Source organism: Hyperolius riggenbachi, chromosome 7, assembly GCF_040937935.1.
Source record: "Hyperolius riggenbachi isolate aHypRig1 chromosome 7, aHypRig1.pri, whole genome shotgun sequence".
Lineage (NCBI taxonomy): Eukaryota > Metazoa > Chordata > Amphibia > Anura > Hyperoliidae > Hyperolius > Hyperolius riggenbachi.
The window spans coordinates 176,179,156-176,205,663 of NC_090652.1; the positions used below are offsets into that span (position 1 = coordinate 176,179,156).

The 26,508-nt window shown below is 43.7% G+C and overlaps 1 protein-coding gene across 1 annotated transcript in view; it reads right to left on the reverse strand.

The window, feature by feature from the left end:
• The window catches only part of STAT1 (signal transducer and activator of transcription 1), a 1,171,385-nt gene that overhangs the window by 154,916 nt on the left and 989,961 nt on the right, over positions 1–26,508 (reverse strand). The window contains exon 14 of the mRNA XM_068244925.1: positions 2,193–2,328. Coding sequence (XP_068101026.1) covers positions 2,193–2,328 — 136 coding nt within the window. The remainder of the gene's footprint in view (positions 1–2,192; positions 2,329–26,508) is intronic.

Genomic DNA, 26,508 nt, shown 5'->3' on the forward strand with positions numbered 1-26,508 from the left:
ATTACTAGGAAACAGTATTGAAACTTTATGCCATGATATCATGTTAATTTTTAAATGACTGGAAGTGTAAAAGGACATACAATAGCAGTTATAGAAGAATGTATAAAGTGTAACTGTCAGGCATAAAATCAAAAATCTATTTTTTACAAGTAATAAGGATGCTAACCAGGCAATCCAAAAGTTAAAATCTCTATTACTTTTCTTTTTGATGAATGATCATTCTCTAGTTTACTTGACTCTTACTTGGTACACACAAAATTTGGTACGCAAAAAGGAAGTTGCAGGGCATGCTGGGTTGTCATCTTTTGCTTCTCTACTTCTACTTCTCTACTATGGAAGCAAAACAGGACAACACTGCATGCCCTGCAACTTCCTTTTTGCGTACCAAATTTTGTGTGTACCAAATAAGAGTCAGGTAAACTGGGGAATGATCATTCATCAACAAGAAAAGTAATAGTGATTTTAACTTTTGGATTGCCGGGTTAGCATTCTTATTACTTGTTTACCAGATAAAAATAAAGAATTGATTTTTGATTTTATGCCTGACAGTTACACTTTAAAGGGACTCCGAGCAGTGCAGAAACTATGGAAAGATGCATATCATTTTAAAGCTCTCTTTTTCCTCTTTCCAATGAGATATAAACCGCTGCCCTCCGCCTTTTAGTTTTCGCTATTTTTGTGATTGAAATTGCCGCGGCCGTGATTTCAATCGCGAAAATAAAGAAAACTAAACGGCGTAGGGCAACAATTTAGGTGTCGCCAGAAAGAGGAGAAAGAGAGCTTTAAAATGATATCCATCTTTCCATAGTCACAATGTATTACACAGGCCGACTTTTTCTGCTGAATGGAGCTGCTGACACTGGGGAAAGTGTCGTCCTGTGTAATACAAGTAACTATGGAAAGATGGATATCATTTTAAAGCTCTCTTTCTCCTCTTTCTGGCGACACCTAAATCTTCGCCCTACGCCTTTTAGTTTTCTTTATTTTCGTGATTGAAATCGCGGCCGCGGCAATTTCAATCACGAAAATAGCGAAAACTAAAAGGCGTAGGGTGGCGGTTTATATATCATTGGAAAGAGGAGAAAGAGAGCTTTAAAATGATATGCATCTTTCCATAGTTTCTGCACTGCTCGGAGTCCCTTTAAGCTGTAGCATGAGTGAAATGGCTCTCGTATTGCATAAATACATACAAAATTGCAATAGCATAAATTGCCTTTACATGTTATGTTTTGATTAATACATTTTGACTCAATTCAGGTACAAGAAAAAAGGTTGTTGGCTAAGTCTCAAAATTGGGGCATTTGATACTTGTTGTGCCACCCAGGTTGAGATGAAGCCCTTGACCCTACTGTGAGGTGAACAGTATGTCTGAACAATGCTACTTACAGGCTTTCCCCAATCCTCAACATGGTGGTCTCTGGAGCTGCACCCTAAGGCCCGGTTCACACTTGCGTTTTGATAAAATACTTACCAGTGGCACGGGTCCGTTCTGAGAACATCCGTTCGCCATCAGGAGGCCATCAGGATCCGGTCAGGTCATGTTCAGTTTTCATCCGGTTCTTCTTCTGTTCTTCATGCGTCCTGGATCAGTTTCCGTTTTCAAAGAGGGGCCTGGAAGGTCTGGAAAAGCGCTGGAGTGCTTCTTGGGGAGAGCCTGCTGTGCGGACATCATCCTCCTTGTCCTTCCGTCCTCCGCTGTGTTCTGGGGTGGCTGTGGAGAGGCTGGGGGCTGACCGGCATTGGGTACATCCACATGGTCGCCTGTACCATAGAGAACCCCACAGGAAGTGGGGTAGGACGACCGGCTTACATCCGGAAGTGTGTTGTGCACTTCCGTTTCCCCTCAGTTGCTGTTGTGCTGGATTTCTTGTCCGGATCCGGTCCGGCGGCGGTGGACGGAGGACTGGTCCGGAAAATTGGAGCATGTTGGAAAATTCCGGACCGCAGGCCGGATCGCAGACCGCATTCGGATCCGGAGTAACCGACGAGTGCGCACGGGTCCATAGATTAACAATGGACCCTTAATCGTCCGTTCTGTCCGCAAAACAACGCAAGTGTGAACCGGGCCTTAATTGAAGCGCATTAATCCCTTGTACTATAATCAGATACAACTAAAATAAAGTCAAAATACAACCAATATGTGCCATTTTCAAATTTAAGATGATTGGAGGAAATGCTTATTTGTGCCTTACCTAGTAATTTCTCTTCTAGCATGCTCAGCTGATCTACATTCAATCCTCTTTTGGTTGCTGAAGAAAACTGCCAGCTTAATACCTCAGACAACTGTGCCCATCTGGCTGCCGGTGGGTTTAGGAAGAAGGATAAATTCTGAAAATAGATAAATCAATCAATAAATAACACATTGCCCATATCTTCAAGCAGGGCATAATTCATCAATGTGTTTTCAATTACAATTTCCTTCAATTATAATTTCCTTCACAATCTCAGAAAATGTAGATTTTGGAAAAGCAATAGATGTAGATGGGGCTTTGCAAAGGCTTTTGACACTGTTCCTCACAATAGCCTGGTGCAGAAGCTGTGGATACAGGGACTAGGAGAAAATGTGTGTATGTGGATAGAGAACTGGTTAAGGGATAGAAGACAAGGGGCTCGATTCTCTAAAGCGTGATAACTGCTATTACAGCAGTTATCACGCGTTCTGCCGCGTGCAGAGGTTTTTTTTTTACGTGAACAGCGTTCGTTCACATGATACACAAAGGCTTGCGCGCGATCACGTGCACGTTTCACGGTAAATGCGCACGTGATCGCACACAAACCTTTGCTTATCACGTAAACTAACGCTGTTTACGTGAAAAACTTTGCGTGCGGCAGATCACTGCTGTGATAACAGTTATCACGCTTTAGAGAATCGAGCACAAAGAGTGGTGCTAAATGGAACATACCGGTACTCAAAATGGGAAACTGTTAGCGGTGGGGTACCACAAGGGTAAGTACTTAGTCCAATTCTTTTTAATTTATTTATTAATGATTTCGTAGATAAAATGCAGAGTAATGTAGCCATCTTTGTCGATGATACAAAATTATGCAGAGTTATCAACACTAAAGGTGGCGACACACGATACAATAAAATGATCCGATTTTACGTTAATTCGATAAAAACAATCGGATCTCCCGAAAAAATTGAAAGCTTTTTTTTTTCATTCGACTGAAAAATCTGATCGGATTTCCCGTTTTCTTCGATTTTAATCGATCCGGAATGCCAGATATTTTTCTTCAATCTTTCTAAAGATTGTATGGTATGTGTTGGATTGTCCATTTATTTATATACACACTCTAGCAATTTTGTCAGAGTTTCCAATCATTTTTATCATAATTGGGGAAAAAGTTAACATACGTGTGTGGTACATTGGTCATATTTTTAAAATGTTACAATCAGTCAGAAAAATGTATTGCAATTCTTAAATTGAACAGATATTTAAAAAATTGTATGGTGTGTGGCCACCTTAATACGGATAATGATATATTACAACAGGATCTTGTCAACATGGTGATATGTGCACTGGCATGGCAGATTAAATTTAATGTTGATAAATGTAAAGCCATGCAGCTTGGGCGTACCAGTGGTAGAGAACCATATAAAGTAAATGGCATACAGCTGGGGGGGGGGCGTGACCGGAAGCTCATGGCGTGAGGATGTGCTGCTGAAGAGCTCCCGTCTTTCCTTTATCCTGCACTAATCCTGGGGGAGATTTACACTTATATTTTACTGCCAAACTACTCAGGACGGTGTTCCTGTCACATTACTCAACCTGATGGCTCACCCTCGGACCTCAGAAGCCCTCTCTAAGCTGCAAAAGTTCCAGCATGAAGATCAAGATGGCGCCGGGACTCCTTCCCTGCCTCCCTCGGATGATGAATCATCCACAGCGCCCAAAGCAAAAAGACCTACGCTGACACAAGTTCTGGAGGCTGTCACAGCGTGTCCTGCTAGCCTTACTCAAATCACCTCTACTTTGGACTCTTTGAAGACAGATGTTACATTCCTCCGGCAAGACCTCCGGAATTTAAAAGGTCGTGTCTCTGATGTGGAAGGGCGGGTCAGCTCCCTTGAGGACTCAGTAAAACCTTTACATGTAGAGATGGGTGCTTCTCAAAAAGGCCTGAAAACTCTGACTGATCGTCAAGAAGATCAAGAACACAGGCAACGCCGCTTGAATATAAGAATAGTTGGGCTCCCAGAAAAGGCAGAAGGAACAGACTCCGAGAAATTCACTGAAACTCTACTCGTGGATCTATTTGGTGAGTCCTCCTTCTCTAAAGTTTTTGTAGTAGAAAGAGCCCACAGAATAGGGGCCAAAATTCCGGCCCCTGGAGCACCACTACGTACTTTTATATTTAAAATGCTGAATTACAGAGATCGTGACGCAGTCCTAAAAGCGGCTCGCGCCAAAACCTCCATCCCATATGAAAATACAGTGATTTCTTTCTACCCTGATTATACAATGGAAGTCCAGAAGCTTAGAGCTAAATTCACGGAGGCTAAAAAGAAGTTGCGTGCTTTACAGGTTCCTTATGCTATGTTATACCCGGCAAAGCTTCGTATACAAGTGGATGGAAAAACTATATTCTTTACAGAATCCTGAGAAGTTTTCACTTGGCTGGATTCTAGACCACGAGGCACCTCTAATGCATCACCACCTCGCTGAAACATTTTTACAGTACGCTCACTCCTTTTCCTTGTTTTTCTATTTTTCTCTAACTTTTACCAACTAAGGGTTATCTTTTTCATTATAAACGGGCTCAATCACTTCTATTTTTGTAATCGATATAGGATGCTGTCCTGGCTGTTCGTTATCTATACCTCAAGCTGGAATATACAGGTACTTTGACAACTCCTGCTACTAGAGGCTATGCCTATAACCTGCTCTCTTGCTGATCCTACCATGAATATGGCAATATGACTCTCTTCCTGAGTGTTTGCTGCATTATATAATACATGGGAATTGCGGGCAATCTGCTCGCGTCTGTTCTTCCTACATTCTATGGCAGAAATGCACTTGATTTCTTTATTAATATCCAGTAACTGAACTTGCATATACAGGACGATATATGATTACTTGTTCTCAGTCGGGACAGATGATAACTGCCTTAAATAACGTGGCTATAGGGTAACCCCCTGGCTACTCACTACGTGCTATTTCAAATGGAGGTGTATGCACACTTTGTGCAGTACTTGCTGAGCCTCAAAACTTACTCATATGCTGTTCCATCGGTTTGTTGTTCCAACACTTCTAATTAAGGTCATCTCTCCCTGCTCAACCTCATATAATGCCATCAAGTGTTAATTTTCCTAAACGTTATTTAGTTTAAGATTAAGTCCTTCAGCCTAAATTCCTAGGTACCTCTCCTTTTCTTTTTCTTTTTCCCTCTTAAAAAGGAATTATCTTGATGTGTCTCCCCCTTACAGGTTGTTGTTTTACAAGACGGTTTGTCTCAGTGGTGTCCAATCACCTTCCACTAAACACAATTATATATCCCTTTTCTTCAGTTCTACTTATATATTTGTATTGTGACTAAACACGTTCACTAGGATATTAGCCTGGATGCTTTTACGATATCTTGCTGTTAAACTGTTTGGGTTAAGGTCCCTTAAGCCGTTTGCTTTGGGACAGGGTATTTTGTTCCAATCTGGGTTTGTTTTATTTATTTTTGTTATTTTCATACATGTTAATCTTCAATCAAGAGTGCATTTGGTATACTTGCAAAACTATGGTTTGTCCTACAGGCGATCCCAGCATGAATGTGTATCTGTATTATCAGCTAGGTTTTATTATCCCACCAGTAGATGGCAATGTCAGATAGAGAGTTTAAAATAATTTGTTGGAATGTTCGGGGGTTTAAATTACTCCTTTAAGCGCTCATTAATTCTTAACCACATGCACAAACAAAAACCTGATATTCTAATACTACTTGAAACACACATTACTGGTGACAAGGCATTGGAGCGTGGATGGGTGGGAAAAGCATACCACTCAACACACTCCCAATACTCACGAGGAGTCTCAGTTCTTATAAACCGTTCTTTACCATTACTTCGAATTAAAGTCAAAACAGATTCCATGGGAAGATATGTGTTTTTTCATGGTACCCTTGATGGTAAGCTGCTGAACTTACTTGCTTTTTATGTCCCACCACCATATTCCTCCATCATTCTTAAAGAAGGCCTTCAATTTACCATTTTGTTCCCTCCATGCCCTAAATCTGCACAAAATCAACTTAGAGATATGCTAAAAGAAAAACTGCAGGCCAAAAACTTCTTCCATAAACAGTCATTTTATGAACAAGGGGAACGCACAGGAACCATCCTGGCCAGGATGGCAAAAGATAGGTCAACCCCATCCACTATACCCTATATACGTAACTCTGCGTAACTTACTGACTGGGTCAACATTTATTAACCAGTTCGCATTCAGTCGTTTTTCGCTTCATGCATCCGAACAATGTTCACCTCCCATTCATTAGCCTATAACTTTATTACTACTTATCACAATGAACTGATCTATATCTTGTTTTTTCCGCCACCAATTAGGCTTTCTTTGGGGGGTACATTTTACTAAGAGCCACTTTACTGTAAATGCATTTTAAAAGGAAGAATAAGAAGAAAACGGAAACAAATCATTATTTCTCACTTTTCGGCAATTATAGTTTTAAAATAATACATGCTTCCATAATTAAAACCCACGTATTGTATATGCCCATTTGTCCCGTTTATTACACCATTTAAATTATGTCCCTATCACAATGTATGGCGACAATATTTTATTTGGAAATAAAAGTGCATTTTTTCCGTTTTGCATTCATCACTATTTACAAGCTTATAATAAAAAAAAAAAAGAAATATTTCATCTTTACATAGATATTTAAAACGTTTAGACCCTTAGGTAAATATTTGTGTTTTTTTTTTTTTTTTTAATTGTAATGTTTTTTTTTTTTTTTAATTAAACATTTTATGTGGGTATTTTTGGGAGGGTGGGATTGAAATTGTATTTTTTTTGTAAATATATGTGTATTTTTATTTTTATTTAACCTTTAGATGTAGTTTACTTTTTGGCCACAAGATGGCAGCCGTGAGTTGTTTACAGTGACGTCACTCTAAGCGTACCACGTACGCTTAGAGCGACATAGGAAGCAGAAAAAGCGTAGCTTCCGAGAGAAGCTGTCGCTTTTTCTGCGGGGGAGAGGAATCAGTGATCGGGCACCGTTGCCCGATTCACTGATTCACTGGCTAACAAACCGCCGGCCGGGAGCGCGCGTGCACGCGCGCGATCGGCCGCGTGGACGCGCAGGAGCGCACATGGCTTCCTGGACGTGAGTTTCACGTCCAGGAATGTCAAATAGTTAATGACCGCTTTGCTAATTATTCTAACCACTTGCCGACCGCACGCTTATACCGTGCGTCGGCAAAGTGGCAGCTGCAGGACCAGCGACGCAGAACTGCGTCGCCGGCTGCAGACTGATTAACGAGCGATCGCACGGCTACAGCCGCGCGATCGCTACGTCACACTCTTCGGCCCCCTTGTGACTTCAGCCCGCCGGCCAATCAGCAGCGCCGGCGGGCTGTAAAAGTTCAAAGTAACCAATAGAACGCGTATAATACAGTTTGTTTACGTAACAAACTGTATTATATTGCCTGCCTCCCGCTGGTGGTCACACTTAGCGATCGACCACCAGCGAGGAGAGCAGGCACAGTATAGGAGCACACACGCACACCTTAGGAGCCCCACAGACCCCCCGATCACCCGCAGCACCCATCAGACACCCCCCTGTACCCCCCTGCAGCACGCAGCTTCAACCTAACCACCCCCCATATTACCCATCAATCAATCCCTGTCACCACCTGTCACTCCTATCGATCAGATCAGACCCCTAACTACCCCTTAGGGTTATCTGATCACCCCCCACCCCTTCAGATCTCCCCCCCGACCCTCCCCCCCCTGTATACTGAACCTATCTCCCCTGCATCTGTCTATCTCCCCAGTGATCAGCTGACAATCACCTATCAGTCACCTGTCAATCATCCCTTGTCACCACCTGTCACTGCCCCCATTAGATCAGACCCCCAACTGCCCCTTAGGGGCTTCTGATCACCCACCCACCCTTTCAGATCCCCCTGAGACCCCCCCCCCCCTGATCACATCAGCAATCCATCATTTACATCTGTTTTTCCCTGTAAACACACACTTATTACCTGTCAATAACCCATCTATCACCCCCTGTCACTCCTATCCATTAGATCAGACCCCCAACTACCCCTTAGGGGTATCTGATCACCCCCCACCCCTTCAGATCCCCCCCTGCCCCCCCTTCCCGTATACTGCATCTATCTATCTTCCCTGTAATTGCCCGCTGATCAGCTGTCAATCACCTATCCGTCACCTGTCAATCATCCCTTGTCACCACCTGCCACTGCCCCCCATCAGATCAGACCCCCAACTGCCCATTAGGGGCTTCTGATCACCCACCCACCCTTTCAGATCCCTCCGAGACACCCCCCCTGATCACATCAGCAGTCCATTGTTTACATCTGTTTTTCCCTGTAAACACCCACTTATCACCCGTCAATAACCCATCTATCACCCCCTGTCACCACCTGTCACTCCTATCCATCAGATTAGACCCCCAACTACCCCTTAGGGGTATCTGATCACCCCCCACCCCTTCCGATCCTCCCCACACCGTCCTAGTTCATTGATTGCGTATATTCTCCCCCCTGCCATTGTGTATCTTATCTCCTGTCTGTAAGGCTTGATTGTGCCTTGTTTGGCTACAATTGTCTCAATTGCACTGTGATTGGCATCGATTGTCGCGTAATTGGCTTCGATTGTCACGTAATTGGTTTTCGATGGTCGCGTGATTGGCTTCAATTGCCCGTAATTGGTTTTGATTGCGCCGATTGCTGTAATTGTGTTGTAATTGTCTCGTGATTGTTTTTGATTATTTGTGATTGCTCTCTGATCCCCAACCCCCCCCCCCCCCCCCCCCCCTCACCATCACTATCCTAGTGATCTAAAAACTTTTTTAGTATCACTAGTGGTAACAAACAGTTAGGCCAGTTAGCTAAGCAAAAGGGTTGTTAGTGTCAGTTAGTGCTCAGCCCACTGCACCACAGTCACTAATTAGCGTCATCACTGTCGCTAATCAGCATTGGTACTATATAGTATCTGTAAGTGATTATTAGTGATCACAGTCAGATCTATATTAGGGTCACTAGGATCCACAAAAAAACGCAGTGTTTGCCCGATCAGACCTGATCGTTCGCCTGCACTGCGTTCAGCCTGCCCCACCGCAGTGACAGAATTTTTTTTTCTGATCACTGCAAAAAACACTGTGGCACTGTAAACATCAGTTTTGATTTTTTTTTTAATCTAAACTCAGTGACCACAGCTTTCTACCTCTCAAGTACTCCCTTTCGCTAGGTAGGTGCTCTTTTCCTGGGTAGTCTCAGAGGAATACCTCCTAAATTTAGCAGGCCACCATGGCAAAAAAGAGGTTTTCCAATGAAGACATCTACAGGTACATGGACCAGTCGGATGAGGATGTTTGGGTCAACTTATTCAACGAATCTTCGGGTTCAGAGTACGATCCTGTAGACAGCAGTGGCTCTCTGACCGATAGTTCCGATGACGAGGTTGAGGTCCCGGCTAGAGCCAGGCGTACAACACCCCATGTCACTGGACTGCAGGTGGCGGAAGATCAGTCTCAAGGGCAGCAGAGTGGCGCTGATCTGATTTTTCTTGGTGAGGCATGCACCAGCAGCGCAGCATCTCCTGGACCTATCAACACCAGTACTTCCGTAGAAGACCCTGATGAAGTGGCGAACACCATCCTGGAAGTAGAAACTGGTTCGGTGGTACGTGAATTAAGATCCGATCCGCAGCCACCAAGTAGACGGGCCCGTACTCCCATTGGTTTTCCAGAGGTGCTGGCAAACCCTGATTGGCATTCCTCTGATCCCGCCGCACCCATACTGCCCCCTTTCACCGCCCAGTCTGGAGTCCAGGTGGAGACAGTTGAACTAGGATCGGCCCTAGACTTTTTTGAACTGTTCCTCACCCAGGATCTCCTTGACTTAATTGTGGCTGAGACCAACCTATATGCCACACAATTTATAACCGCCCATCCGAAAAGCTGCCACGCCCAGCCTTTTCGGTGGAAACTACTCCAAGTTTCCGAACTTAAAATTTTTTTGGGCCTTCTCCTCAACATGGGTATTACCCAAAAAAATGTATTGCGCTCTTATTGGTCTACACGCCAAATACATAACATTCCCGTGTTCTCTGCTGCCATGTCCAGGACGCGATTTGAGATCATCCTGCGCTTCCTGCATTTCAATGACAACGACACCTGTCATGCAAGAGACCACCCAGCTTATGACCGGCTCCACAAAATTCGGCCCCTCATAGACCACCTGTCATCCACATTTGCAGATGCTTATACCCCTGAACAGAACATCTGTGTAGACGAGTCCCTCGTACATTTTACCGGGCGCCTTGGCATCAAACAGTACATCCCAAGCAAGCGCGCCCGGTATGGGGTGAAACTGTATAAGCTCTGTGATAGGGCCACAGGCTATACATCTCGTTTTAGGGTCTATGAGGGAAAAGACTCAAAATTGGAGCCGGTCGGATGTCCTGACTACCTGGGGAGCAGTGGAAAGATTGTGTGGGACTTGGTGTCACCCTTGTTCCAGAAGGGGTACCATCTTTATGTGGACAACTTTTACACAAGTGTGGCCCTCTTTCAGCACTTAAAGTTAGAAGGAATCCGATGCTGTGGCACCGTGCGGCCTAGTCGCCGGGGCTTCCCCCAACGGCTCGTTAACACCAGACTTCAACGGGGGGAGAGGGCCGCCTTGTGTACCGATGACTTGCTCTCGGTGAAATGGAAGGACAAGAGGGACGTTTACCTTCTGTCTACCATTCACACAGACACGACAGTACAAATTACACGGGCAACAGAGGTCATTGAAAAGCCCCTCGCCGTCCACAGCTATAATGCCAACATGGGAGGGGTGGACTTCAATGACCAGATGTTAGGGCCCTATTTAATTTCCCGGAAAACCAGACGCTGGTATAAGAAAGTGTCTGTGTATTTAATTCAATTGGCGATGTACAACAGCTTTGTTCTCTACAGTAAGGCTGGGAGAACTGGATCTTTCCTTCAATTCCAGGAAGAGATCGTTTCGGCACTCCTCTATCCAGAAGGTGCCAGAGCCCAACCCCCAAATGCAACTAGCCGGCTGCATGGAAGGCATTACGCCTACCCGATTCCCAGTACCCCAACTCAACGCAACCCCAGAAAAAGATGTCGTGTCTGCAGTAAGGCTGGATAAGGCGTGACACCCACGTTTACTGTCCCTCCTGTCCTGACCAGCCTGGCCTATGCCTAGGGGAGTGTTATGAGAGGTACCACGAGAAGGCACACTTTTAGAACCTAGGGAACTACAGACACAGCAGTAGGCACACAAGGGTCTCTCAGTGCTATTTCACACTGGCGCGATGCGTTAGGGCAAATTGCCTAGCAAACGTCACACTTTGCGGCCCCCCCCTACGCCGGAAGTGCTTGACTTAACGCTAGTGCATGCCTAGGTTACTGCGTGGCTTCTGCGGCAATTTGGGTCGGCCCGGAAGTCATGTTAGTCTACGGCGACGCAGTTAATTACTAGGCCGAATGCTACTCTTGTGGTATTCCCTGAAGATCTATTTTGGGCGAGACGGTGCGGCGGGCTCGACCGACCGGATAGGCCAGTATGCAGTGTGAACCCAAACATCAGGTTTTGAGAGATCCAAATACACGGGCCTGCCAGAAACCTCTCCTTTCACTTGGGACAGAATGCATAATGTACTTCGCCACATATCTGTGCGATTTGCACTTTGCACATTGACCCATGGGGGAGGAGAAGTTTATCCTCAGCTCGCAGGTAAAAAAAACAACAACAAAAAAACAGGTAAGCAAAAAAGTTAATATTTGGTTACCAATGTTATTGTTTGGTTTGAACATATTTAATAAAGTTTAAAAAGTTAATGTTATTGAAGTGCTTTGCTGCTTGCTTGCTTTTTTTTTTTTTTTTTTTTCTTCTCTCTTTTTTTCCAACCGACCAATCAGCTGCAGCACTGATGATGCATCCTGACAGAAGCATTGCGCTTCTGTCAGGTTACACAAAATCGGTGCATGCAGCGCTGTAGGACGAGATTTCTCCTCCACAGTAAAAAAGATACGTTTGCCGAGGCATATGGGCCAAGGTGTGGTGTTGGGGTTCATATGCTTTGGCAAGCACTTTGTATCAAAAAAGAACTCAAGCAATGATTTCTCCATTCACATCGATCAATGTGGATGAATAAATCAGGATTGCCTGGGCATACGAGCTGGTGGGTTTGGATTTTTGGGGTGGCAGCTCCTATGTCCAGACGGACACCTTCCCCTCCTTTTTGTTTTGTTTTTTCGTTTTTCTTCTCTCTTTTCTCTATCCAGACCGACCGACCGACCGACCAATCAGCTGCAGCACTGATGGTGCATCCTGACAGAAGCATTGCGCTTCTGTCAGGTTACTCAAAATCAGTGCATGCAGCGCTGTAGGACGAGATTTCTCGTCCACAGTAAAAAAGATACGTTTGCCGAGGCATATGGGCCGAGGAGCGGTGTTGGGGTTCATATGCTTTGGCAAGCACTTTGTATCAAAAAAGAACTCAAGCAATGATTTCTCCATTCACATCGATCGATGTGGATGAATAAATCAGGTTTGCCTGGGCATACGAGCTGGTGGGTTTGGATTTTTGGGGTGGTAGCTCCTATGTCCCTCTTTCTTTTTTTTTTGTTTCACATTTTTTGGCAGATATTTGTTCATCCACATTGATCGATGTGAATGAAGGGATGTTTGCCGTTCATTTTTCCTTTCAGCCCAGAATGCACTACCTGTATGCCCAATATAAGGAGTATAGCAGAAATACTGGCCATACATGTAATGATTGCAGAGGCCCTAAAATGCCAGGACAGACCCTACAAATGACCCCATTTTGGAAAGAGAACACCCCAAAGTATTCCGTGAGGTGCATGGTGAGTTCATAGAAGATTTTTTTTGTCACAAGTTAGCATAAATTGTTGTTTTTTGTTTTTTTTCACAAAGTATCCTTTTCTGCTAACTTGTGACAAAAAATATTTTTTTTATAAACTCACCATGCCCCTCATGGAATACTTTGTGGTGTCTTATTTTTAAAATGGGGTCATTTGTGGGGTTTGTTAACTGTCCTGTCATGTGGGGGGGGGGCTAAATTGTGAGCACCCCTGTAAAGCCCAAAGGTAGTCATTGCACGCTGGGCCCCTTAGCGCAGTTAGGCTGCAAAAAAGTGCCACACGTGCTATCGCCGTACCCGGGAGAAGTAGACCAATGTGTTTTAGGGTGTATTTTTACACATACCCATGATGGGTAGAAGAAATCACTCTGTAAATGACAATTTTTTGATTTTTTTTACACACAATTGTCCATTTACAGAGATATTTCTCCCACCCAATATGGGTATGTATAAAAATACACCCCAAAACACATTGTACTACTTCTCCCGAGTACGGCAATACCACATGTGTGGCACTTTTTTGCACCCTAACTGCGCTAAGGGGCCCAGATTCCAATGAGTACCGTTAGCATTTCACAGGTCATTTTGAGAAATTTGGTTTCAAGACTACTCCTCACGGTTTAGGGCCCCTAAAATGCCAGAGCAGTATAGGAACCCCACAAATGACCCCATTTTAGAAAGAAGACACCCCAAGGTACTCAATTAGGAGTATGGTGAGTTCATAGAAGATTTTACTTTTTGTCACAAGTTAGCGGAAAATGATTTTTATTGTTTTTTTTTACCAAGTGTCATTTTCCGCTAACTTGTGACAAAAAATAAAATCTTCTATGAACTCACCATACTCCTAACGGAATACCTTGGGATGTCCTCTTTGTAAAATGGGGTCATTTGTGGGGTTCCTATACTGCTCTGGCATTTTAGGGGCCCTAAACCGTGAGGAGTAGTCTTGAAACCAAATTTCTCAAAATGACCTGTGAAATGGTAACGGTACTCATTGGACTCTGGGCCCCTTAGCGCAGTTAGGGTGCAAAAAAGTGTCACACATGTGGTATCGCCGTACTTGGGAGAAGTAGTACAATGTGTTTTGGGGTGTATTTTTTTAGGGCCCCTAAAATGCCAGAGCAGTATAGGAACCCCACAAATGACCCCATTTTACAAAGAGGACATCCCAAGGTATTCCGGAGTATGGTGAGTTCATAGAAGATTTTATTTTTTTTCACAAGTTAGCGGAAAATGACACTTGGTAAAAAAAACCAATAAAAATCATTTTCCGCTATCTTGTGACAAAAAGTAAAATCTTCTATGAACTCACCATACTCCTAATTGAGTACCTTGGGGTGTCTTCTTTCTAAAATGGGGTCATTTGTGGGGTTCCTATACTGCTCTGGCATTTTAGGGGCCCTAAACCGTGAGGAGTAGTCTTGAAACCAAATGTTTCAAAATGGCCTGTGAAATGCTAAAAGGTACTCAGTGGACTCTGGGCACCTTAGCGCAGTTAGGGTGCAAAAAAGTGCCACACATGTGGTATCGCCGTACTCAGGAGAAGTAGTATAATGTGTTTTGGGTGTATTTTTACACATACCCATATTGGGTGGGAGAAATATCTCTGTAAATTGACAATTGTGTGTAAAGAAATCAAAAAATTGTCATTTACAGAGATATTTCTCCCACCCAATATGGGTATGTGTAAAAATACACCCCAAAACACATTGTACTACTTCTCCCGAGTACGGCGATACCACATGTGTGGCCCTTTTTTGCAGTCTAACTGCGCTAAGGGGCCCAGAGTCCAATGAGTACCTTTAGCATTTCACAGGTCATTTTGAAACATTTGGTTTCAAGACTACTCCTCACGGTTTAGGGCCCCTAAAATGCCAGAGCAGTATAGGAACCCCACAAATGACCCCATTTTAGAAAGAAGACACCCCAAGGTACTCAATTAGGAGTATGGTGAGTTCATAGAAGATTTAGCTTTTTGTCACAAGTTAGCGGAAAATGATTTTTATTGGTTTTTTTTACCAAGTGTCATTTTCCACTAACTTGTGACAAAAAATAAAATCTTCTATGAACTCACCATACTCCTAACGGAATACCTTGGGATGTCCTCTTTGTAAAATGGGGTCATTTGTGGGGTTCCTATACTGCTCTGGCATTTTAGGGGCCCTAAACCGTGAGGAGTAGTCTTGAAACCAAATTTCTCAAAATGACCTGTGAAATCATAAAGGTACTCAGTGGACTCTGGGCCCCTTAGCGCAGTTAGGGTGCAAAAAAGTGCCACACATGTGGTATTGCCGTACTCGGGAGAAGTAGTATAATGTGTTTTGGGGTGTATTTTTACACATACCCATGCTGGGTGGGAGAAATACCTCTGTAAATGACAATCTTTTGATTTTTTTACACACAATTGTCCATTTACAGAGTTATTTCTCCCACCCAGCATAGGTATGTGTAAAAATACACCCCAAAACACATTGTACTACTTCTCCCGAGTACGACGATACCACATGTGTGGCACTTTTTTGCACCCTAACTGCGCTAAAGGGCCCAAAGTCCAATGAGTACCTTTAGGATTTCACAGGTCATTTTGAGAAATTTCGTTTCCAGACTACTCCTCACGGTTTAGGGCCCCTAAAATGCCAGGACAGTATAGGAACCCCACAAATGACCCCATTTTAGAAAGAAGACACCCCAAGGTATTCCGTTAGGAGTATGGTGAGTTCATAGAAGATTTTATTTTTTGTCACAAGTTAGCGGAAAATGACACTTGGTAAAAAAACCCAATAAAAATCATTTTCCGCTAACTTGTGACAAAAAGTAAAATCTTCTATGAACTCACCATACTCCTAATTGAGTACCTTGGGGTGTCTTCTTTCTAAAATGGGGTCATTTGTGGGGTTCCTATACTGCCCTGGCATATTTGAAAAATGTCAGCACAGAAAGTTAAAAAAATCATTTTTTTGCCAAAATTCATTTTGATGAATATAATAAAAACTAAAACTCGCAGCAGCAATCAAATAGCATCAAAAGAAAGCTGTATTAGTGAGAAGAAAAGGAGCCAAAATTCATTTAGGTGGTAGGTTGTATGACCGAGCAATAAACCGTTAAAGCTGCAGTGGTCTGAATGGAAAAAACAGCGCTGGTCCTTAAGGGGGGATAAAGGCTGAGTCCTCAAGTGGTTAAAGATCTCTACACTGCCCAATCGGAATTTGATAGAACAGAAGCTGAAATTTACCTCTCAGAAATTGACCTACCTAGACTGTCTCCAGAACACAGAGAGTTGCTAGATGCCCCAATCACCTTGGAAGAGGTAGAGCTGGCTATACACTCACTTCCAAACAAAAAACCTCCAGGGTTGGATGGTATAGCCGCAGAAGTAGAGATTTGCTGAAGTTGTCGCCCATCCATTATTCCAAACTCTGCAGCAGTCTTTTGATTTAGGTGAATTACCCCTCTCTATGCGTACTGATTTAATTATTCTTATCCCTAAACCTGGCAAAGACCCTACTCTCTGCGATTCTTATCGGCCCATTTCCTTACTCACATAAGATGTTAAAATCCTGGCCAAAATATTAGCAAATAGACTAAGCCAAGTTATTCTAACCCTAATTCATAATGACCAAACTGGTTTTATGCCCGGGAAAAAGACCTCACTTAATATTAGAAGGCTCTTCACCAACATTCAAGCATCATACTCCAACGCAGGCTACCACGTTATTATATCCCTGGATGCGGCTAAAGCGTTTGATGCAGTGGAATGGCCCTTCTTATTAGCTACACTAGCCAGATTTGGATTTGGCGACAACTTCATCAAATGGGTCCAAATACTATACACCAAACCAATGGCAAAAGTCTGCACAAACTCCTCCCTGTCACCCTCCTTTTCAATCAACCGGGGTACTAGGCAGGGGTGTCCACTTTCCCCGCTACTCTATGCTCTCTCAGCTGAACCGCTAGCATGCAAAATTAGATCCGATCCTCAGATCATGGGCCTCTGTGTCGGTGGTATTGAGGAAAAAAATCAGCTAATATGCTGTTGACACTATATTATACCTAGCTGACCCACACACTTCCCTTGCTAGAGCCTTTGACCTCATTAGTGAGATGGGCCGTTACTGAGGTCTCTGTGAACTGGGGGAAGTCGACCATTATGGGACTAGACAACCCTGTAGTTACTTCTGCCAGTTTACCCTGTCCTTTGCAAATTGTGACTAAATTTAAATATTTAGGCGTCTTTATTACAGCTAACCCGACAAATACTATATTAATAATGTACTTCCCATGGGCGTCCGCACATATGGCAAAACCGGGCATCTGCCCGAGCCTGGCCGCCCGCTGCCCCCCCCTGGCCGCGTGCCCATGCAGCCAGAAGGAGAGGAACAGCGCAGAGAAGAGAGAGAGCTATGGGCACAGTGGGGAAGGGCGGATGTCTCCCCCCCTTCCCTCACCTTAGGGGGCTCTCTCTCCCTCGCTGTCCCCTCCGGAATGAAGTGTGCAGCGGCTGGGCAGCGGGCGGAACTTACCTCGTCTCGCTCCTGCGCCGGACGTTCTGGTGCCGCACTCTGGTCTGGATCAGACCAGAGTAGCGGCTAATCCATCCGGCGCGTGCGACGTGAGGAGGTAAGTTCCGCCCGCTGCCAGCCGCTGCACACTTCATTCCGGACTCCGGAGGGGAGAGCGAGAGAGGGAGGGAGGGCCCCCTAAGGTGAGTGCCAATAGCTCTCCCTCTTCTCTGCGCTGCTCCCCTCCTGCTGGGGCACACATGGCCACCTTTTCTGGGGACATATACCCCTGCCTACATATACTGGGACATATACCCCCTGCTTACATATACTGGGACATATACCCCCTGCCTACATATACTGGGACATATACCCCCTGCCTACATATACTGGGACATATCCCCCTGCCTACATATACTGGGGACATATACCCCTGCCTACATATACTGGGACATACAGTGTTCTCCCCAGAGCCTATTAGCTGGGCGGAGCGCCCACCTGGGTCTCTGTTCCCGCCCGGCTGATTTGATTAGCCTCAGAGTGTAAAAGCAGAGACTCTTTCCTCTGCGTAGTTTTGAATCAGACAGGCAGCGCTGAGTGCAGAGACACATCTCCGCCCTCCTCCTCAGCTCCTTCCTATCAGCAGCGAGGAGGGGCGGGGGAAGCTCCTAGCACAGATGAGTCAGACCTGGGGAACTTTGCTAGAGCCGACCATAGAATAGAACGTACGGATCTATAGCTATTCCTTTTGGTGAGTCACCCGATCTCTCCCAGCAGTGGACAGAAGCTCTCCTCCTTCTCAATTATCTGTGCAGCAGATACAAAACCCCTTTCCAGCTCCTTCCGTTCACAGGAATGTCCGGAATACTCAGATAAGTGTGGCTCATTAACATATCAAGACGCTGGTCATTCAGTGTGAAGGGAGAGCTAATGAGTGGTTTACAGGGCTGTAATATGAACCTGGTGCAGCATTCACTCTGCCCCCTGCACTTCATGCCAGACTGACATCTTTTGTGTCAGTGATTGTTTAATCACTGTGATATCCAGCTCTCAGTATGGGCAAATATGAATGGCAAAAAGTTCAATGGCATTTAATAACACATTTAGCCTGTCTTATCTCAGCAGTTACAGTAATTTAGGTGGAGAAAGCCATACGTACACTGAGTTCAGCCAGAATATTTGTATACTCTCATATCACTGTACTTTTTGAACTAGCATGGTTTTTGCAGTCTCTGGAGTTGTCACCACTCTGTTGCCTGCCTGTGTGATCAACTTTAAGAGAACCTGTAACAAAAGTTCCCCTAGGGGTACTCACCTCACTAGGGGGAAGCCTCAGGGTCCCAGTGAGGCTTCCCCCTCCACTGTAGCTGCGGTGAATCCAGCGCTGGCTCCCCCGCAGTATCTGGCAATCCTCCCTCGACAAGCGCCGATTTATTTACCTTTCCTAGCTCTAGCGGGGGCGCTGTTGCGGCTCTCAGCATGGAGATAGGCAAAAAAGCCAATCTCCGTCGGGTCCGCTCCACTGCGCAGGTGGCCTGCGCAGTATACCGGCCCGACAGCGATCGCCTATTTCTGCCTATCTCTGAGCAGAGAGCGGATACTGCGCTGGAGCTGGGAAGGTAAATATTTACATCCCCGCTGTTCGGGGAGCTTTATCTCCGCCGCCGTGGGACGCAGGAGGACGGGGGAAGCCTCAATAGGATCCAGAGGCTTCCCCCACCTGAGGCAAGTACCCCCCAGGGAAGGTTTTTTTTTGTTACAGGTTTTCTTTAAGTCAGCACTTCTCTGCTTCTAGTGTATGTCTAGCAGCAGGAGTCGCAATACATTGCATGCAGAGAGTGGTGAATGTCAGGTCATATATGTAATGATGGGGCTATGGCACTAAGGTCCCATTCACACTAAGATACTTTTCTAGGAATTTACAGAGCTTTGCTGAATGCCAGTGAACACAGAACCGCTATGACAAAGTTTCTCTCAGGAAGCATTCACACTATAATTGTGATGTATGTAAATCACAAATGAACTGCATACAGCATTTTGGGATTGTTTGCAGTGCGATTTTTGTTTCTTGATCGAGTTATCTCAATACTACCCCCCCCCCCCCCCCCCAACCAGCATTATGCCAACTTCTACCCACCTAGCGTGATCCACTCCCACCCCACCCAGTGTGACCCTTTCTCTTCGTTCAGCGTTTCCTTACTTTTTCACCCAGCAGCACCCAGCGTGACCTTACTTCCCCACCCGGCTACTTTTTCATGCCACCCCGCTGGAAAATATTTCTGGGGAGAACACTGACATATACCCCTGCCTACATATACTGGGCACATATACCCCTGACTACATATACTGGGCACATATACCCCTGGCTACCTGTTCTGGGGACATCTCTACCCCTGGCTACCAGTTCTGGGGACATCTATACCGCTGCCCACCTATTCTGGGGACACCTATAGACCTGGGGCTACCTATTTTTGGGGAACCACTGCTGTCAGATTGAGTGTATTTTGGGGAACTGCTGCCAGGTGAGAGGTGTCTACATATTAAGGGGGCATTCTGCCTATTTATGTGAAAAGCTGTCTATTTATGTGCCTCATGACTGCTGAATTTGTCTTGTTGCGGGCCTCATGGTTACTGATTTTGTCTTGTTGGGGGCCTCATGATTTGTTGGGGGCCTCAAGATTGCTGAATTTGTCTTGTTGGGGGCCTCATGATTGCTGAATTTGTCTTGTTGGGGGCCTCATGATTGCTGAATTTGTCTTGTTGGGGTCCTCATGATTGCTGAGTTGGTCATGTTGGGGGCCTCATGATTGCTGAATTTGTCTTGATGGGGGGGGGCTCATGATTGCTGAATTTGTCTTGTTGGGGGTCACATGATTGCTAACTGCGAGACTATGGAAAAAGCTGAATCATCATCATATGAGACAATAGCATTGAACCTACTTTTTCCGCTTTTTAAAACAGAAAATGAAACTGGGAGGTTCTAAAAAGAAATGAATAATTTTTTCAGGAGTACGATGGATGAAATTGTTTATCTTCACAGTTTATTTTCAACTTAAGTTTCCATAATGTTCATGTATGAGTTAAAACGTTTGTATTTAGTTTAAATTGTTGTTGGCACTTTGTGATAGTAAAGTGACTTTGCAGTTTGGACACTCGACCTCCAAAAGGTTCGCCACCACTGTCCTAATCTAATGTCCCACCATTGCTTAGTTCATGTAAACTTGTCTCCACCCACGACCACAACCACATTCTGGTTCATGACCACACCCATTTTTCAGTGCGGCGCGCTACGCGCGCCGCATGACGTAGCTCCATACCAGCCCACATTTGCGGCCTTTTCCCTCCCCACTTTTTGCCCCCTCCCCTGGAAAATTTTCTGCGGACGCCCATGGTACTTCCGTTATTACCTATGGTCCAAACTAAAATTTCCTCATGGACCAAGTTGCCCCTATCGGTAGTCAGACGTGTTAACCTCATTAAGATGGTTCTATTCCCCAAAATTCTATATATCATACACAATTCCCCTGTCTATATCGTGATGAACTTCTTTAGGAAACTTAAATCTTTGCTAATATCACTTATATGGGCCAAATCCCGCTCCAAACTTAATTATAAGACACTGCAATGTCCCTCTGCCTCAGGTGGTCTAGCTCTTCCTGCTATACGTCTTTACTATTTCGCTGCCCAGCTTGAACACCTTTCCCATTGGTTTATTACCAACTCTTCCCAATCCCCCGAATTACTAGGCCACTCTGTAATCCAACAATACCATTTTAAAACAGGCAACTTTGATTTGGCGAGCAATTAATAAGATCTTTCCTAAATTCTCTCTGGAATATCACACCCCTCTCTGGAATAATTCTTCTCTGCCTGAATTAGCAAAACTTGAGAATACTAATATGTGGTCTGACAAAGGCATTATATATTTGGGTCAAATTCTACGCAACTGCAGTGTCCTTCCTTTCTCCACCTTGAAAAATCAATTTTCATTGTTACCTATTCATCACTTCATGTATATTCAACTGTATCACGCTTTGCAGGCTCAATTTCCAAATGGTTTACCCCTAACCAGAATTTCTCCAATTATGGAAGAATTAAAGGATGGCCCTCGCAAACACCACATAGGTCTGATATATCAGATTTTGTTACACACACCACACCTATAATTGAAAAAGCTATGGCAAAATGGACTGACCTTGGAGTACAACTTGACGAGGAGGAATGGGATGACTGTGTATCATCCCCTAAACGTGTTTCTCCCTGCCTGAAAGACAGGCTAACACAATTATACACCCTACATCAGAGTTATCTTACTCCAGCCCGCATAACCAAGTACGCCCCTTCTGCTTCTAAATCTTGCCTTAAATGTTTAGCTCTCAATCCATCCATCTTACACCTAATCTGGCAATGTCCCCCAGTCGCTGACTTTTGGAAACAAGTTACTGATTTTTTGCATGATCTGATGGGATCCCCTGTTTCTCTAGACATAAAATCCTGCCTATTAAATCTCTTAGATGAAGATACTCCCAAATTTGATAAAGTGTTACCAACCGAAACCTTATTTGTGGCCAAACAATGTGTTACCTTTAGATGGCTGTCTCTGATTCCTCCTTCTATAGAAACCTGGAAAACCAAGGTCAAACAAGCTCTTCCTTATAAAAATTAATATACGCTCATCGAAGCTGCCTGGGCAAATTTAATAAAGTCTGGGATCGCTGGATAGACAGATGTATCTCCTAATCTGTAGGATATGTCACTTTACCCATTTGTTCTCTCCTTGATTTCCCTTTTACCCTTTCCAATATGATGTGTTAGGCTATACTTGAGGTTATTACATGCTATATGCTAATACTTGAATACTTATTGTACACTGTGGAAATCGTTTGAATACTTATTATTGTACTGTTTTGCAAATCCCAATAAACACTTTTGATTGACAAAAAAAAAAAATGGCATACAGCTGGGAACATCCGACTTGGAGAAAGACTTGAGAATACTGTTGATAATAAATAACCATATACAGTACCAAGCAGTGTTAGCTAAAGCAAATAAAAATCTGGGATGCATATAACAGGAAATAAAATCTTGAGATGCTAGTTTACTACTACCTGTGTAAATCACTCTGTAGTATGGGATACAGTTTTTGGAACCACACTATAGAAAGGAAATTGACTGTCTAGAATGGGTACAAAGGTTGGCAACTAAATTAATCAGGGGGATGGAAGATTTCACTTACCAAGGCTTATTTAGCTTGAAAAAAGGCAACCGAGAGGTGATCTGATTAACATGCATAAATACAACAGAGGGCAATACATAAGCTTAGCAGATGAGTTTTCTGTCTCTAAGGTTGTACAATGGACAAGGGGACATGATCTGCTTATGAAGTAAAAACGTTTTCGGCATTATTTAGAAAGGAGTCCTTCACACTAAGCGTGGTTAAAATCTGTAATGTCTTCCCTCACGAAGGAGATAGTGATGCATTAAAGCGTAACTGTCAGACATAAAATAAAAAAATCAATTCGTTCTTTTTATATGGTAAACAAGTAATAAGGTTGCTAACCAGGCAATCCAAAAGTTAAAAATCACTCTTACTTTTCTTGTTGATAAAAGATAAAGCAGAAAATCGAGAGCCCAATATAGTGTAGTATGTATTGAATCAGGGAGGGTAAATAAGATGCAAGTATTTTACTTACAAACAAGGGTTACCGCTAAGGCAACCACTGTATAGGCAGGTAGGGAGATTAAGCCTGTCCCTACTCAGAACTAAGATGTCGCTCTCTGTAGAAAGGAGAAAAGAGGGTGAACCACCCTTCCACCTGGGGTGGATAAACTTAACGTAAAGGTGTACAGAGGCGCCAATAGAGTAAAATATGCTAAAACATTTAAAATATTCGGGTGGCGGCGTGGACCTGCCACTCAGAAACAGACATGATGCTGTTGCTTGCGATTCAGAAAATGTATTCACATACTCCTATAAAATACTGCTAAGCGTTTGACGGGCACACTGATGAAGCGGGATTGTGCCCGTGAAACGCGTAGCAGTATTTTATAGGAGTATGTGAATAAATTTTCTGAATCGCAAGCAACAGCATCGTGTCTGTTTCTGAGTGGCAGGTCCACCGCCACCACCCGAATATTTTAAATGTTTTAGCATATTTTACTCTGTTGGCGCCTCTGTACACCTTTATGTTGATAAAAGATGATTCCCCAGTTTACCTGGCTCTTATTTGGTACATCTGCCGCACAAAGAAGTTGCAGGGAATGTTGGGTTGTCTTTCTTTGCTTCTTTACTTTCCCCTCAAACTTAACCACTTGAGGACCTAGGGCTTTCTACCCCTTAAGGACCGGCCACTTTTTTTCCATTCAGACCACTGCAGCTTTCACATTTTATTGCTCGCTCATACAACCTACCACCTAAATGAATTTTGGCTCCTTTTCTTGTCACTAATAAAGCTTTCTTTTGGTGCTATTTGATTGCTCCTGCGATTTTTACTTTTTATTATATTCATAAAAAAAGACATGAATTTTGGCAAAAAAATGATTTTTTTAACTTTCTGTGCTGACATTTTTCAAATAAAGTAAAATTTCTGTATACATGCAGCGCGAAAAATGTAGACAAACATGTTTTTGATAAAAAAAAAAACCCATTCAGTGTATATTTATTGGTTTGGGTAAAAGTTATAGCGTTTACAAACTATGGTGCAAAAAGTGAATTTTCCCATTTTCAAGCATCTATGACTTTTCTGACCCCCTGTCATGTTTCATGAGGGGCTAGAATTCCAGGATAGTATAAATACCCCCCAAATGACCCCATTTTGGAAAGAAGACATCCCAAAGTATTTACTGAGAGGCATAATGAGTTCATAGAAGATATTATTTTTTGTCACAAGTAAGCGGAAAATGACACTTTGTGACAAAAAAAAAAAAAAAAAGTTTCCATTTCTTCTAACTTGCGACAAAAAAAAATGAAATCTGCCACGGACTCACCATGCCCCTCTCTGAATACCTTGAAGGGTCTACTTTCCAAAATGGGGTCATTTGTGGGGTGTGTTTACTGTCCTGACATTTTGGGGGGTGCTAAATTGTAAGCACCCCTGTAAAGCCTAAAGGTGCTCATTGGACTTTGGACCCCTTAGCGCAGTTAGGTTGCAAAAAAGTGCCACACATGTGGTATTGCCGTGCTCAGGAGAAGTAGTATAATGTGTTTTGGGGTGTATTTTTACACATACCCATGCTGGGTGGGAGAAATATCTCTGTAAATGACAATTTGTTAATTTTTTTTACACACAATTGTCCATTTACAGAGATCTTTCTCCCACTCAGCATGGGTATGTGTAAAAATACACCCCAAAACACATTATACTACTTCTCCTGAGTACGGCGATACCACATGTGTGGCACTTTTTTGCACCCTAACTGCGCTAAAGGGCCCAAAGTCCAATGAGTACCTTTAGGATTTCACAGGTCATTTTGAGACATTTCGTTTCAAGACTACTCCTCACGGTTTAGGGCCCCTAAAATGCCAGGGCAGTATAGGAACCCCACAAATGACCCCATTTTAGAAAGAAGACACCCCAAGGTATTCCGTTAGGAGTATGGTGAGTTCATAGAAGATTTTATTTTTTGTCACAAGTTAGCGGAAAATGACACTTTGTGAAAAAACACAATTAAAATCAATTTCCGCTAACTTGTGACAAAAAATAAAATCTTCTATGAACTCGCCATACTACTAACGGAATACCTTGGGGTGTCTTCTTTCTAAAATGGGGTCATTTGTGGGGTTCCTATACTGCCCTGGCATTTTAGGGGCCCTAAACCGTGAGGAGTAGTCTTGAAACGACATTTCTCAAAATGACCTGTGAAATCCTAAAGGTACTCATTGGACTTTGGGCCCTTTAGCGCAGTTAGGGTGCAAAAAAAGTGCCACACATGTGGTATCGCCGTACTCCGGAGAAGTAGTACAATGTGTTTTGGGGTGTATTTTTACACATACCCATGCTGGGTGGGAGAAACACCTCTGTAAATGACAATCTTTTTACACACAATTGTCCATTTACAGCGGTATTTCTCCCACCCAGCATGGGTATGTGTAAAAATACACCTCAAAACACATTGTACTACTTCTCCCGAGTACGGCGATACCACATGTGTGGCACTTTTTTGCACCCTAACTGCGCTAAGGGGCCCAAAGTCCAATGAGTACCTTCAGGATGTCACAGGTCATTTTTGTTTCAAGACTACTACTCACGGTTTAGGGCCCCTAAAATGCCAGGGCAGTATAGGAACCCCACTAATGACCCCATTTTAGAAAGAAGACACCCCAAGGTATTCCGTTAGAAGTATGGTGAGTTCATAGAAGTTTTTATTTTTTTGTCACAAGTTAGCGGAAATTGATTTTAATTGTTTTTTTTTCACAAAGTGTCATTTTCCGCTAACTTGTGACAAAAAATAAAATCTTCTATGAACTCACCATACTCCTAACGGAAAACGTTTGGGTGTCTTCTTTCTAAAATGGGGTCATTTGTGGGGTTCCTATACTGCCCTGGCATTTTAGGGGCCCTAAACCGTGAGGAGTAGTCTTGAAACAAAAATGACCTGTGAAATCCTAAAGGTACTCATTGGACTTTGGGCCCCTTAGCGCAGTTAGGCTGCAAAAAAGTGCCAATCATGTGGTATCGCCGTACTCGGGAGATGTAGTATAATGTGTTTTGGGGTGTATTTTTACACATACCCATGCTGGGTGGGAGAAATACCTCTGTAAATGACAATTGTTTGATTTTTTTTACACACAATTGTCCATTTACAGAGAGATTTCTCCCACGCAACATGGGTATGTGTAAAAATACACCCTAAAACACATTATACTACTTTTCCTGAGTACGGCGATACCACGTGTGACACTTTTTTGCAGCCTAGGT